At 43.2% G+C, this 16,651-nt stretch overlaps 1 protein-coding gene across 1 annotated transcript in view; it reads left to right on the top strand.

Annotated features, from left to right (window-relative positions):
* Positions 1–10,206, top strand: part of FAIM2 (Fas apoptotic inhibitory molecule 2) — a 147,091-nt gene extending 136,885 nt beyond the window's left edge. The window contains exon 12 of the mRNA XM_030195455.1: positions 9,884–10,206. Coding sequence (XP_030051315.1) covers positions 9,884–10,033 — 150 coding nt within the window. The 3' untranslated portion in view covers positions 10,034–10,206. The remainder of the gene's footprint in view (positions 1–9,883) is intronic.
* The last annotated feature ends 6,445 nt before the right edge of the window (positions 10,207–16,651 follow it).

Raw genomic sequence — 16,651 nt, 5'->3', positions numbered from 1 at the left:
CATTTATGGCCCTATGTACTAAGTTGCATTAGTTCTATTTAACATGGTATTTAATGTGCATTAACCCCCTAATTCTATAAAAGCTGCCAAACATTGCATGCATACGAGCTATTTAGCACCAATAATTGGCTTTATAACGAGCAATTATTGGCACTAATTAGATTTAATTAGCATTTATGTGTGTAAATTTATGCACAACCTGAAAGAGGGGGCGAAGAAATGGGAGGATCATGGATGTAACGGGCATTCCTAAAATTAATGTGCATTGTTATAGAATAGCAGAGATATATGCCTAATGTAGGCGCATACATTTGCATGTTTCAGTTGGTGCAAAGAGCTGCACCTAAAGCTGGGTGCTTTTCCTGGGCATAAGTGCTATTCCATAAACCGTGCCTAACTTTAAGCATGGCTTATAGACTAGCACTTTTGTCAGCGCCAGTTTTTCTTTGCGCCATATATAGAATCTAGCCCTAAGTGCATAACACATGTTTAAACAAGCTAACATGCAGGACAGATTGCAAATGTGTGTTAAATACTGCCTTACCTAGGCAATGATCTTCATTTCCTGTCCTTGAGGGCCTCCAATAGGTCAGGTTTTCATGAGATAAATTTCCATTCAAGCATATAAATTCTAAATCAGTTCTTTACTTTAGCCTCAATTGTACAGAAAAATATTTTAGTTAAGGATTTTTTTCAAATACTCAAACACTGCCTCAGAACCGGTATAGCCACAGTGGTATTCTCTGTCCTGTTCTCAATCACTGGCTCAAAGACCTCCCCAATTAAAAAAAAAAATTAAAGCAGGGCCTGCGAACCTGGTAAGCGCAGTAAGCAGGGCAGGGGCACCGACCTCTGGAGGGCGCCTGAAAAGCCATGCTTACCAGCAACTCCCAGTTCCAGCCTTAGCCCCCTTCTCAGCTGCTAGTTCGAGCCCCAGCCGCAGCAGTCCCCACCTGTCCTCCCTCTACTCCAGCAACAGCCCCCTTCTCATTTCTGCTGCCTTGCATGCATTTTTAATCTTTGAATTGGCAGAGTCTATGAAGGAAGCAGGCTGCCTCAGGCATTCCCTCACTGTCCCACCCTCGCGGAAACAGGAAGAGGAGAGGCCTAGTGGTTAGGGTGGTGGACTTTGGTCCTGGGGAACTGAGGAACTGAGTTCGATTCCCACTTCAGGCACAGGCAGCTCCTTGTGACTCTGGGCAAGTCACTTAACCCTCCATTGCCCCATGTAAGCCGCATTGAGCCTGCCATGAGTGGGAAAGCGCGGGGTACAAATGTAACAAATAAAAACAAATAAATTTGAGCAGGACACAGAGAAAGCACAAAGCAGCCTGCTTTCTTCACAGACGCTGCCAATTCAAAGATTCAAAAATGTATGCAGGGTGGCAGAAATGAGAAGGGGGCTGTCACAGAAGACAAGGGCAAGCAGATTGGGACTGGGGGCTGTGGCTCAAATTAGCAGCTAAAATGGCGGCTAGGGCTGGATCTCAGAGGGATCAGATGGGAGAAGGGGGATGGGGCTGAAAAGGGGGACTTTAATGCAGATAGGGGAGGGAGGTGTTGGTTGGGAGGAGAAAAGAGAGGGGGCGCCAACTAATAAGCTGCAAGGGGGCACCAGAAATCCTAGCACAGGCCCTGAATTCAATACCACTGAGACTACATATGAAAGCAGTGCTTGGCTGCCTCCATCTGAGCAAGATAAGTGCTTTATATACTAAAGAAGAATCAATAAAATGAATGGTATTGAAATGTTAAAACAATTGGGGAGGTTTTTGAGTCGATGATTGAGAAAAGGATAGCCAATACCGTTGTAGCTATACCACTTCTGAGGTTTTTCCTACCCCTTATTACGAGTGTTTGAATATTTGAAGAAATCCTCAACTAAAGCATTGTTCTGTACAATTGAGGCTACGGTAGAGAACTGATATAATTTACAGTGGGATTTCTATGCTTGAACGTTTCTAAACCACCATCCTCACATATATAAACTTTGAGATAATTTTCTATACAGTGGAGGTGGTAGGCATGCAAATATCTCTCTTGTATGTTCATAAGTGATATCCTGAAAATCTGACCTCTTGGCAGCTGTTGAGGACAGGGTATGAAAACGAAGAAAGGAGCTACCTATATTTAGGTGGCAAGAATACTACTACTACTAGTTATCATTTCTATAGCGCTACCAGATGTATGCAGCGCTGTACACTTGAACATGAAGAGACAGTCCCTGCTTGACAGAGCTTACAATCTAATTAGGACAGACAAACAGGACAAATAAGAGAAGGGAATTACTAAGATGGGGAGCAAATGCCAATATTCTAGTCATTTACATGCATATGCTTGGTTTCAGAGTTTGACTATTCAACAAATTTTGTTTTGGTTTCTGAAATGAAGGTTTTAGGAATAATCTTGGATGGTACTCTATCGTTTGAGAAACATAATGCACAACTTGTGAAAAGAGGTTTTTTTTTAAGTTTGAGATTTTTAAGACGAATTTGCAGTTGTTTTGAATGTTCTCTGTTTAAACTTCAGACTTAATCTCTAATCCTAAATCAGTTAAACTATTTCAACTCTCTTTATGTAGGTTGCAATAAATCTCTTTTGAAGAAAGTTCAAACTCCCCAAAACGTGGTAGTCAGGCTGATTTTGTCAGCTGGAAAAATTTGATAGAGTGACTCCTCTCCTGATCAGAGTTCACTGGCTACCTATTCAAGCCAGAATAATGTTCATCCCTTGTATTATAACATTTAAAATATTGTAAGGTTATGCATCACAATATATGCTTTCCCTGATAATTCCTCCTTCTGCTGAAATGCTGATTGATTCCATGATAATTCATTTTCCATCATCGAAAGGTGTTAAGTATTTCTTTAAATCATCATTCACTTTGCATGTTAGGAAGTATTTGGAATCTCAGATGTTTAGCTGTCGATTTGAGTTTTAGGAAACAACTAAAAACGTGGTTGTTTAAACATCTCAGTTAATATATTTGTATTATACTGTATTTCTGTAGCCCTTTTGACATTCCAATGTTATGCTCTATGGTGGTGTAATTCCGTGGATTATTCCCAGTTCTTTTCTTTTGTAATCCACATTGAACTTGCAAGGTATACGTGAAATATAAGTATATATAATGTTAATGTTATCATGTTAATATATGTGCATAAATGAGCAGTTTCTGGCTAAGCGATATTCTGTAAATATGTGTCAAGATGGGATGGCACAAACTTTGTGGGTGGATATTCAAATGGGCAGAGTTTGGGCAGAGGGTGGTTGGGGTGTATATTTATAAATGTTATAATCTACACACGGCCTTGTGCAATGCACAAGCATTTATGCCAGTTGGTGGTGATCATTTGTGAAGCAGTAGGTGGAGAAAGGTATAGGTGATCCTGATAGAAGACTTTCTTGCTGCAGCCAAGATATTCTAAATGTGTCTTGGTAGGTCCAGGATAGAAACTAAATGCTGTTTAATTTCCATGCTATGAGGGCTAATGATTTGTTATAGAAGGAGTTATTGTTCAGCTATCAGTGATGTGAATAGTTGAAGCCTGCATGGAGGAAGAACTGCTAGTCTTTTGAGAAGAGGGAACCAGCTCTCATAAGTTCAGAATGGCAATATGAGAATCATTGTACTGAGCCTTTTAAGAAACTTGTATAGGGTCTTTGCTATGAGAAGGATGGGTAGTATAAGCATACAGGAATGGCAAAGTCCAGTTTATAGCCAAGGCATCCCTTGCTAGCTGCTTCATAGATGGGTGCACTGAACAATACAGTCTTGTGTTCTTGCTACTGACAGACAGATCTATTTGAGTAGTTCCTCAGTCCAAAGACCACTTGTAGAGCTAAAAAACCCTGCTGAATCCATCAGCTATATGGTTCTTAAGACTTTGTTCCATATTCTTTATTCATTAGCTGTCTCCAGACGTCCTCTCATCTCATAGCCAGCAAGCCCCTGAAGATTTTGCTCAATGCCTCACGGCTTAGATTTCTAGTCTTCCTCAAACTTTCTCACCCCCTAGCCCCTTTCTTGGACCCCCTAGCAGAGTCTCTACTGCCCCCTTCCAAAGGGTTGTCACCTATGTACATCTGATCTGAGTTCAATCCCATGATAGCTTTTGCTCTGGAAAATTGCTGTCATCCTTGAAGACATCTTCGTCTTCCATGGATCCTTGCCCAGCTTTAAAAAAACTGCAGACCAAGGGGAGGGGGGTGAGGCGGGGGTCACACCATCTGGCAACATTGTGTAGATGTTTCTGAGTTGATTTGTGTATTGATGATAATAAAGTTGCAACCTACTCTGGAGTAACCCCCACACTCTGAAATGCACTCCCTGAAAGCATATCATCTAGTGAACAAGTGTGAACCATGTTTTGATGACTTTTGCTTTGTTGGTGGCATGGGTAGCATTTGGGCAAACCGTGCACAGATACATGCATAAATAAGAGTATTCATTATTTACATAGGCTCTGGCTAAGATCTAGGCACAGGCATTAACACTAGTAACAGAGCTGCTGTAAGTGATTCCGGCATTAATGTTATTTCATTTTCTGCCATTTGCACTAGTATGCCACAAAGAAAAGTAGGCACCTACTTGTCATTACAGAATAGATTTGAAATAGGTGCCTATGAGGGTAATTCTATAACAGGGTGCTCACTACAGTCACTGGTTACAGCACCTATTTCAAGTTTATTCTATAAAGAAAAGTAGACGCCTGATAATAATAAAGGGGGTGGGGCGACTACCCTATGAGGAAAGGCTGAAGCGGCTAGGGCTCTTCAGGATAGAAAAAAGATGGCTGAGGGGAGATGTGATAGAGGTCTATAAAATAGTGAGTGGAGTGGAACGGGTGGACGTGAATCGCTTGTTTACTCTTTCCAAAAACACTAGGACTAGGGGGCACGCAATGAAACTACAATGTAGTAAATTTAAAACAAATCAGAGAAAATATTTCTTCACTCAACGTGTAATTAAACTCTGGAATTTGTTGCCAGGGAATGTGGTAAAAGCAGATAGCTTAGTGAGGTTTAAAAAAGGTTTGGCTAATTTTCTAAAAGAAAAATCCATAAGCCTTTATTAAGATGGACGGGGAAAATCCATTGCTTATTTCTAGGATAAACAGCATAAAATGTATTGTACTCTTTTGGGATCTTGCCAGGTATTTGTGACCTGGATTGGCCATTGTTGGAAACAGGATGCTGGGCTTGATGGACCTTCAGTCTGTCCCAGTATGGCAACTCTTATGTTCTTATGTTCTATATAGAATATTAGAATGCACATGAATTAAGGCAACAAACACTTACAACTGACCTTTAGCTGGTGTGAATGGCTGCACCTAAATGTTAGTATATATCTGCGTAAATGATGAAATTCATATGTACCGGTGTGCTGTGCCCAAACTGCACCCGTGGGCATGCCCATCAGCAAAGTACACACTAGCAAATCCTGGCACATACATTTCCACTAGGCATCTCTACTATAATAAAAAGCACCTCCAACGTTCTGAAGCTGACTTCGTGGCTTCACTGAAGTGAAGGGTTCGTAAGGTTCGTCAGATTCGTCAGTCTGTCTGTCACCATCTCTCTCAGCCCCGCCTTCACGTCAAAACGTGATGACGTCGAGGGTGGCGGACCTATCAGAGGCGCGAGGGCGGGTCCGAGAGAGATGGTGACAGACTGACAAATCTGACGAACCTTATGAACCCTTCATTTCAGTGAAGCCACGGATTCAGCTTCACAACGTTGCAGGTGCATTTTATTACACTACACAGCTCCCTAATTTTGCAGCTAAACATCGCACGGTGGCTGGAGGGGGGGGGAGAGAGAGGGGGGCAATGACCATGGAACTTGGAGGGGGGGCGGGTGGACCCAGGAACTGGGAGGGAGGGAGGGAGCCGACCCTTCAACTGGGAGGGAGGGAGGGAAGGGGGAGCGAAAAACCCTGGAACTGGGAGGGAGGGGGGCCCCTGGCACACACTCTCATTCTCACACACACACTCTTGCACCCAGTGTCACTCTCTCTTTCACACACACTCACACATTCACTCTCTCTCTATCACACACTCACTCTCACACACACTCTGTAAAACACACACACTCCAAGGAAAACCTTGCTAGCGCCCGTTTCATTTGTGTCAGAAACGGGCCTTTATTCCTAGTATTCTATAAAAGCTCATTTGAATGTGTAAGTGGCCGAAATACTGGTATTTATACACCTTCCTGCTGTCTACAATCTAGGTGGCTTCTTACATCATTACCCCCTTCTCAACTAGCTTTCAGTAGATAAAACTCAGAAGGCTATTAGGTGATTCTCAACTTGTAATGCCATTTACTGATGGCTTCCTGAGCTGTGAATTAAAGGCTTGACATGTTGGGGAAAAAGTTTAAACTATTATTTAGCAAAGCTTTCCCAACATGCAAAGTGATGCACATTGGGAAGAATAATCTGAATCATAGTTACCTGATGCTAGGGTTCACATTGGGAGTCAGCACTCAACAAAAAGATCTAGGTGTCGTTATAGACAATACGCTGAAATCTTCTGCACAGTGTGCGGCGGTGGACAAAAATCAAACAGGATGCCAGAAATTATTAGGAAAGGGATGGTAAATAAGACCAAGAATAATAATGCCTCTGTATCGCTCCAAGGTGCGACCTCACTTTGAGTATTGCATTCAGTTCTGTTCGCCTTATTACAAAAAAGATATAGCAGAATTAGAATAGGTTCAAAGAAGAGCAACCAAAATGATAAAGGGAATTGAACTTCTCTCATATAAGGAGAGGCTAAAGAGGTTAGGGCTCTTCAGCTTGGAAAAGAGACGGATCAGGGGAGATATGATTAAGGTCGACAAAATCCTGTGTGGTGTAAAATAGGTAAAAGTGAATTGATTTTTTACTCTTTCAAAATGTATGACTGGGGGACACTCATGAAGTTACATGGAAATACTTTTAAAACAAATAAGAGGAAATATTTTTTCACTCAACGAATAGTTAAACTCTGGAACTCGTTGCCAGAGGTTGTGGTAATGGTGATTGGTATATCTGAGTTTAAAAAAGGTTTGGACAAATTTCTGGAGGAAAAGTCCATAGTCTGCTATTGAGATAAACATGGGGGAAGCCACTGCTACCCCTGTGATTGGGTAGCATGGAATCTTGCTACTATTTGGGTTTCTGCCAGGTACTTGTCACCTGGATTGGCCACTATTAGAAACAGGATACTGGGCTAGATGGACCACTGATCTAACCCAGTATGGCTATTCTTATGTTCAAACATATTGTGTCTACTACCAGGCTGACCAGTAGTGACTCCCACCTAGAAGAATCTCACAACCCCATTATTAAGCATACTCCTTCACTGTGTCCAGGGAGGGGTAATTTGTTCTGGGTGTAGCACCGACAATCATTTTGAAAAGTTGGCTACTATGACTCATCACATATCATCAGTCTGTGGTGTTTTTATCCTTGGCTTCCTTCTTTTCATTTTATTAGGGTATTTTCTCCATTTTTCACCAAACGTTCTCCCCCCCCCCCCCCCCCTCATGCTTCCACAAATACAGTGGTGGAAATAAGTATTTGATCCCTTGCTGATTTTGTAAGTTTGCCCACTGACAAAGACATGAGCAGCCCATAATTGAAGGGTAGGTTATTGGTAACAGTGAGAGATAGCACATCACAAATTAAATCCGGAAAATCACATTGTGGAAAGTATATGAATTTATTTGCATTCTGCAGAGGGAAATAAGTATTTAATCCCTCTGGCAAACAAGACCTAATACTTGGTGGCAAAACCCTTGTTGGCAAGCACAGCGGTCAGACGTCTTCTGTAGTTGATGATGAGGTTTGCACACATGTCAGGAGGAATTTTGGTCCACTCCTCTTTGCAGATCATCTCTAAATCATTAAGAGTTCTGGGCTGTCGCTTGGCAACTCGCAGCTTCAGCTCCCTCCATACGTTTTCAATGGGATTAAGGTCTGGTGACTGGCTAGGCCACTCCATGACCCTAATGTGCTTCTTCCTGAGCCACTCCTTTGTTGCCTTGGCTGTATGTTTTGGGTCATTGTCGTGCTGGAAGACCCAGCCACGACCCATTTTTAAGGCCCTGGCGGAGGGAAGGAGGTTGTCACTCAGAATTGTACGGTACATGGCCCCATCCATTCTCCCATTGATGCGGTGAAGTAGTCCTGTGCCCTTAGCAGAGAAACACCCCCAAACATAACATTTCCACCTCCATGCTTGACAGTGGGGACGGTGTTCTTTGGGTCATAGGCAGCATTTCTCTTCCTCCAAACACGGCGAGTTGAGTTCATGCCAAAGAGCTCAATTTTTGTCTCATCTGACCACAGCACCTTCTCCCAATCACTCTCGGCATCATCCAGGTGTTCACTGGCAAACTTCAGACGGGCCGTCACATGTGCCTTCCGGAGCAGGGGGACCTTGCGGGCACTGCAGGATTGCAATCCGTTATGTCGTAATGTGTTACCAAGGTTTCGTGGTGACAGTGGTCCCAGCTGCCTTGAGATCATTGACAAGTTCCCCCCTTGTAGTTGTAGGCTGATTTCTAACCTTCCTCATGATCAAGGATACCCCACGAGGTGAGATTTTGCGTGGAGCCCCAGATCTTTGTCGATTGACAGTCATTTTGTACTTCTTCCATTTTCTTACTATGGCACCAACAGTTGTCTCCTTCTCGCCCAGCGTCTTACTGATGGTTTTGTAGCCCATTCCAGCCTTGTGCAGGTGTATGATCTTGTCCCTGACATCCTTAGACAGCTCCTTGCTCTTGGCCATTTTGTAGAGGTTAGAGTCTGACTGATTCACTGAGTCTGTGGACAGGTGTCTTTCATACAGGTGACCATTGCCGACAGCTGTCTGTCATGCAGGTAACGAGTTGATTTGGAGCATCTACCTGGTCTGTAGGGGCCAGATCTCTTACTGGTTGGTGGGGGATCAAATACTTATTTCCCTCTGCAGAATGCAAATAAATTCATATACTTTCCACAATGTGATTTTCCGGATTTAATTTGTGATGTGCTATCTCTCACTGTTACCAATAACCTACCCTTCAATTATGGGCTGCTCATGTCTTTGTCAGTGGGCAAACTTACAAAATCAGCAAGGGATCAAATACTTATTTCCACCACTGTAGCCACAGCCCTGGCTTCAAGTCTCAGCCTTCTCACTCCTCTCCTCTGCAGGTCAAGATTAATATGCATTGCAGGGGCGGACTGACAGTGATGTGGGCCCTCGGACAAAAAGGGTCATGAGCCCGTAACCACCTATTAAAAGTGATTAAGCTATATAGAGGTTAGAGCACAGTGGACCTCTACTGTTTGGGTCCTTGGGCACTGCCCTATTGTCCAATGCTCAGTCTGTCCCTGATGCACTGACAAAGCTGTGTATTGGAGGGGGGAGGAGGGTCTTGGCACTTGAAGCAGAAGAAGCTGCAGTTCAAAGCTGATGTAACACCAATAGAGCTGAATGTAAGAATCTCATTACTGTAATAACAGAAGGTACTACAAGACAGGATTAAGATGCACTAGGAAATCCATGTCTCTGTGTACTACAATGTAGAGCTGAGGTACATGATCAACCCTGTGTGAGACAGTTGTTGGACAAATAAAGCAGAAAATGGAAACATTTTCTTCAATACTTGAGCCTAATTTGTACAATGTGACTTTTCTTGTCAGATTTACAATTCATTTTGATACAGGAGCCTCAAGGTACATTTGTATCTGAGCATAAAGCTAAGACTAGCTCCCCTCCCCCCCCCCCCCACCCCTGAGCTCTTCCTCTCTTCCAAATCACATAGTGAAAACCTAGTATGCCATGTACTTTGTAAGCTATCTTGAAAAGCTTTTCTTAATCTCTTTTTCTCTGTTTTCATCCAGTTCCTGGCATTAGACACTCAGTTGCTCATAGGGAATCGCCGTTACTCTCTGAGTCCAGAAGAATATATTTTTGGGGCACTCAACATCTACCTGGACGTGGTCTACATTTTCTCCTTTTTCCTGCAAATATTTGGCTCTAGGAATGACTAAGTGCGGCATCATCCCGGCCTGAAGGAAACCACGAGGACTGAAAAGAAAATGACCAGACCTCATTCAGTTGCATCACTGATCCTCCCAGCATGAATTTTCTTTGTAGCCTGTGCATATATATACATATTATTTATGCTATGAAGCATCTGGCTTTTATAAATGCAGAGAGCAAATTGGGCAGTAGCTGTTGGGTTTTGTTGGACACAATGGGGCCAATATATAGACCACAGAAGTTAGCCTTGCTAACTCCCATGGTCACTAGTAACCCCGGATATTCAATGCCAGGCTGTTTCCGGTGACTGGCATTGAACACCCGGTTTATTTTTGGCTAGTTAGAAGATAACCGACTATGTTGATATTCAGACTTAGCTGGTTATTCTCAAACTAGGCAAAGATATCCCACAGATTCATGCTGAAGTGGGGTTGAAAATTGACCGATAGCCGGTTATGTTGGCTGATATAACTGGCTACCTGCTAGCCACTAACTGGTGATATTCAGTGGAAGACAGCTAGAGGATTGGCCTAGTGGTTAGAGCACCAGTCTTGATATCTAGAGGTGGCCAGTTCAAATCTCACGTAACCCTCCATTGTCTCAGATACAAAATTAGATTGTGAGCCCCTCCAGGGACAGAGAAATCCCAAGTGTACCTGAATGTAACTCACCTTGAGCTACTACTGAAAAAGGTGTGAGCAAAATATAAATAAAAAATTATGGGGCATTTAACTGGCCAGGTGCTGATCCTGGCCAGTTAAATGCTTTTGAATATCTGGGTGAATTTCAGGTTCTCTACAGTCCAGTTGGCATAAGGATACCTGTACAGGCTCTAGATCTGCCTTCCTACAAATTGAAAGTTGAACTCAAAGGGTGTTTGTTAAGCAAAAGAGGCAAAGAGGGAGAACCTTAGAAGCTTTACACAAAGGCAATGTACAAAACTATACATACGCCAAAATCACTGCATGCAAAAATGCAAGTGATGTACATCACCACCTGCAAACCCGAACCTAAACTCAGAAAACTCAACTTGAACTACCAGCACAGGATACAATGCCATGATACTAACCAGCAGCAAGTAATCCCAGTTCCAAGATAAAAATCAACTACAATCCCAATCCCTTTCCCTGCAAAATAGTCACCAGTTGTAATCCCAGCCCCAAGATATGAACCACCAACTGAAATTCCAACCCAACAATATGCCCTCCCCTCCCCGATGTATTCCCAGCCCAAAAATACCAGCTACATTCCCTACTCTACCATACATCCACCAACCCTAACTCTAAAACACCAACCCTCAGTTGCAACTCTAATCCCAAAGTAAATACCAGCTGTATAGTCCCATTATACAAAGGAGTACAGAAAATCTAAAAATGCATCTTTAAATGAATCACAATAGGCCCAGGTTTGGATGGTAGACTGGGGGCTCTTAGATCTATTTGACCATGATGGTAAGTGCATGTTCTCTTTGCATCTCAAAATCTTCCATTACACTTGATTCTTCATAATATCTTTTTTTGTTATTCAGTTATTTCTGCCTATGGAACATGTATATTAATCTGGGGCTTGCATTTTGTTCTGAGAAAGAAACAAACTATGTTTATTGACCTGTTAGTCATTTCATGAACAATCTGCTCTTGGTCCATCCTTGCCATAAATGTGATGGATTTTCTGGAGTTAAATGCATAACCTCTAGTTTTTAAACAGGGTGGTAAATTGGCTTGAGTAAATCTACACATCCACAATAGTCAGCTGTCAGCACTTGGGTTTTGTTGTTGTTTTGTATTGGTATTTCGCTTGGTATTCGGAACTGGCTTCTCTTTCTTACTGTTGAATATTTGACAGCTGCTTGTGAAAGGCTGAAAGTTTGAGGATAACAGAGAATGCAGTGTAGGACTGACATCACAGATCACTTGTAGTCCTGCGCTAGGGAAAATAGAGTCTTTCAAAGTCAAAGTTTTAAAGGCCATCTTGGAAGTGAAAAAATGCATGAAGCACCAATCAAAGATCAACATAACTCATCGAGTGACAACCTGGTAACCATCATGGGTCAACCTCAACATCACGGCTGTAGTTCTGATGTGTGCATGTAGAAAACATGGGGGTGTGTGAGGAATACCTCTGATACCTTAACTTGTCCTAGGAGTTTTGGAATGTGTCATCTGAGTGACCCTGATAATCTGTGCACTAGAGATGGGTCAGTGTTCTGGATCACTAATTGGGATTACAATCTGTGTAACTCAGATCTGGGATTTGCACTTCATATCCCCTTCTGGGAATAGAGAATTGGGATGGATTTTTTTGCATAATGATCCAAAATTTTAACCCATCTGAACTAACAAACCTAAGCAGGTTCGAGGACACTAAATGATTTCTTTACCCCCTGACTCTCCTGTCATCTTTGTGTATCTGCCAGTCAAATCTTCCTTTCTCTGCAACATCCTAACCTCATACCCATTGACAGAGGAGGCTTTGTTGTTTCATCCTGTTGACATTGTCAGCTTGGACAGATACCAGATATATCTGACACTGGCACAACCCAATTCAACAGGTATTTGGAAATATGTAAAAAGAAGATGCCTTTTACAGATACAGGCCTTTTATCTGTAATCTCCTGGGGAATGCAAGAGAACCTGTGTCAATACCTGGCTTCCAGTCCATTGAAGCGGGGTGGTCACAGGGTCAGGTAGTGAATCTGCAGAGATTCAATCCTTCCTCTTCAAGTACACACAGTATAGAACTAAAACACTGGGTAGACAAGAGACAAAGGTGAAACCTTGAGTGGAGAAATGAGCAACCAGAATAAAGTATATAAGCTTCTTTAACTCAGCTTATGTTTAAAATGTATGCCGCTCTGGATAGCCATTCTGTGGGCAGGGAGGATTTTAATAAATGAAAGATGCTCTAGTGCACGAATCTGGAATGTGAAAGTGAAGAGATCCTCAGATGGACAATGAGGCTATAGCATCATAGAATGTAGAATCCTCTCACCTTCCTTTCTAACCCTATTGCACCCCACCACAAGGGATCACTAATGAGAGCTTCCTGTGCTCCAGTATAGGCAGACCCACCCTTCAGCTCCACTCTCTCATGAATACAGAACTCTTCTTTCCCATTACCATGTGTACTGTAAGAAAAGAGAAGATGCAACCCCTTCCCCTCCTCTTCTGTTTACCCACTAGGAAAATTTCTGTATATATGTTGAATCTATCGATTCATCCAAAAGCCTTTCAGTATTCTGTAGATAATGTGATTGGTCCAAAGATGTGTAACATTGAACAGTTTAATATTTTGTAGCATTGACTCATGTACTAGAATCTTTTATATTCTACTAGTAAAAAAGGCCTGTTTCTGACACAAATGAAACGGGCGCTAGCAAGGTTTTCCTCAGAGTGTGTATGTTTGAGAGAGTGTGTGTGAGAGTGAGTGTGTGACAAAGAGAGAGTGAGACTGGGTGCGAGTGTGTCTGAGAGAGAGAGTGTGTGTGATTCTCTCTCCCCTGCCACCCCTGTAGCCACCCAGCGATTCTCCTCTGTCCCCTGCCCCCCCTTCCAGCCACCCAGCGATTCTCCTCTGTCCCCTGCCCCCCCTCCAGCCACCCAGCGATTCTACTCGCTCCCCTGCCTCCCCTCCAGTCACCCAGTTATTCTCCTTGCTCCCGATTACCTCCGTCGAAGCAGCTGCGACATTGAAAGCCCTGCCTGTCTCAAGCCTTCCCTTCGAGTTTGTTCCCTCAGAGTCCCGCCCTCTGGCTGGCTTTCGTAATGTTCCGTTCGTAACATCTCCATGTCAGCCAGCCTCCAGCGTTCCCTTCCCTCTCACTGTTCCGCCCTCTGATGTCATTACGTTTTGACGCGAGGGCGGGGCAGTGAGGGTGAATGGAACGCTGGGGGCTGGCTGATGTCAGGAGATGGTTACGAACGCAGGTAGACACATTGGAATGTTGCAGGAGCAAATTATTATATAGATATTTTAATTTTTAAACTTCTTTATTATATTAAATTATACAGACTGGTTCCAAAACAGCTTGTGTCTTGATTTCTGAAAATACAGCACTGAAAAAAAACTTTGGTAGGTTAGGCATCACGTAAATAGGTTGCCTGCCCTCTTGTAGTTCTTGATGGAAGCCCAGAACTCTGGGGCCCTTTTACTAAGCCATGGCAAAAAGTGGCCTGCGGCAGTGCAAGCGCATCTTTTGGGCATGCACCAGGCTAGTTTTTACCACGTCCTGGAAAAAGGGCCATTTTTAAGGGGCTGGAAAATGGGCATGCAGCAAAAGTTTTAAAAAACAGTGCGCGTCCATTTTCGGCCTGAGACCTTACCGCCACCCACTGACTTAGTGGTAAGGTCTCACATGCTACCCAGGCGGTAGGCATGCAGTGCGTGCCCACTGCTGTTTACTGCCAGGTAAGCACCACACAGTAGAAAATAGAAAATATTTTCTACCGCATGTTTTCGGTGCGCGCCAAATTCAGAATTACCACCCGGGGCATGCGGTAGCCAGGTGGTAATGCAGATTTGGTGCGTGCTGGCTTTAGTAAAAGGGCCCCTCTGTACTTTTTCCCAGCTTTTTCAATCTATCTCTACAAACTTCAACATTCTGTGTGGGGGCAGCATCTGTCTGTGCCATGCACAGTAGACTAGATTTTAAAGGACTTTGTCTGCTGTGCCAGCTTTTCAGACTTTGGTACCTTCTTAGAATGTGATTCAAGCAGCGTTTGTTCATGCCATCATCCAACTTTGTAACAATTTTGTACTTTCTCTACAATGTTAATAAATGGCTGCACAGTTAAAAAGCCTGAAATGTTGAATTTCAGTGTTTCTGTTGTTTTAAACAGCATGATACAAAAAAAAAAAAAAAAAGGAAATTATAAAACAGCATAGACTTTGTTAATAGTGAAGAAATAAAGCAATATGCGTGAGACGGAATTGTTTTCATTTATTTGAATAGCTTCCAAAAGAATGTAATATTAAAAGCAAGTTCCAACCAAGATTAGGTTTTTCAGGCATGAGGACATTAGTGATCATGTAATTAAACCTATATTGCCCCCTAGAGGTATAACTAAATGCTGTCTCTGCTTACTTCAAGGTGTTCACAGTACCTCTTGTTCTTTTGTTTTTGTGGGTACGGTGGTTTTTTTTTTGTTTGTTTTTGTTTTTACTTTTTTTGGAATTGTATTGGCTTTTATTTTCTGCTTCTGGAACACACTGGGAAGTCATCCTTCCATTTTGGCCAATAGAAATTTGTGTTCCAAAATATAAAATCCTGCCTAATAGATGACAAAACTATCACAAGACCCAATGCTAATGTCAAGAAGCAATGCAATAATAATTAAATAAACTATTTGTTTATTAAGGTCCCTGTTTACTAAGGCGTGCTAGCGTTTTTATCGCATGCTAAAAATTAGCGTGTGCTAATGCTAGAGACAGCCATATACCTATGGGTGTCTTGAGCATTAGCATGCGCTCAGTGGTGTGCTGCAGCCGAGGTAAGCATGGCAGGAGGGCGCCACAAGCCATGCTTACCTCATCCCCCACCGCTCTGGGGGGTTTAAATTGTTGATTTACCTCCATCGCAGCAGCCACAGTGAAAGCCTGTCTCTAGCCTTTCTTTCGTTCCCGACAGTGTCCCGCTTTCTTCTGACATCATTTCCTCTTTCCACGAGGGCGGGACACTGACAGGAAATGAAGGGAAGGCTAGAGATGGGCTTTCACTGCAACTGCTGCGACGGAGGCAGGGGAGCGAGGAGAATTGTTGGGTGGGTATGGATGGCTGGAGGGGGGCAGGGGAGCGAAGAGAATCGCTGGGTGGGTATGGATGGCTGGAGGGGGGCAGGGAAGCGAAGAGAATCTCTGGGTGGGTATGGATAGCTGGAGGGGGCAGGGGAGAATTGCTGGGTGGGTGTGGATGGCTGGAGAGGGGCAGGGGAGAGAGGAGAATCGCTGCGTGGGTATGGATGGCTGGAAGGAGAGGAGAGAATCGCTAGGTGGGTATGGATGGCTGGAGGGGGGCAGGGGAGAAGAGAGAATCGCTAGGTGGGTACGGATGGCTGGAGGGGGCAGGGGAGAGGAGAGAATTGCTAGGTGGGTATGGGTGGCTGGAGGGGGGCAGGGGAGAGGAGAGTTGCTGGACATGGATGGAGGAGAGGGAAGGGAGAGAGAAAAAATGCTGAACATGGATGGAGGGGAGGGAAGAGTGAGGAAGGAGATGAGATGAGGGAAAAGGAAGAGAGGAGAAAAACTGTACATGAATGAAGAAAATAGGCAGAAGCTCGATCCACTGGACAGTCAAGTCTGCGGAGGACCCAGCTTTTATTTACGGATGTAGGACAAGAAATGAAGAAGAAAGGCGGAAAGTAAAAAAATAAATGGAAAGGAAGTCCTGGAAACGGAGTTAAGATGACAGATAGCAGCAGAATCGGATACTGGGCCAGCATGATCAGAAAAACAAAGTCACCAGACAACAAAGGTAGAAAAAAATCACTTTATTTTCATTATAGTGTTTGGAATATGTCCACTGAGAATCAAGTGCTCAACATTAAAAGTTTATATTTATTTATTTACTTATTTATGGCATTTTATCCCACATTAAACATGAATTAGATTGGAACCTGGGATCATTAATT

The sequence above is a fragment of the Microcaecilia unicolor genome, chromosome 3 (genome assembly GCF_901765095.1).
Source record: "Microcaecilia unicolor chromosome 3, aMicUni1.1, whole genome shotgun sequence".
Taxonomy (NCBI): Eukaryota; Metazoa; Chordata; class Amphibia; order Gymnophiona; family Siphonopidae; genus Microcaecilia; species Microcaecilia unicolor.
Note: the sequence above shows the minus strand (reverse complement) of the source record. Positions and strands in the feature narration are given on the sequence as shown.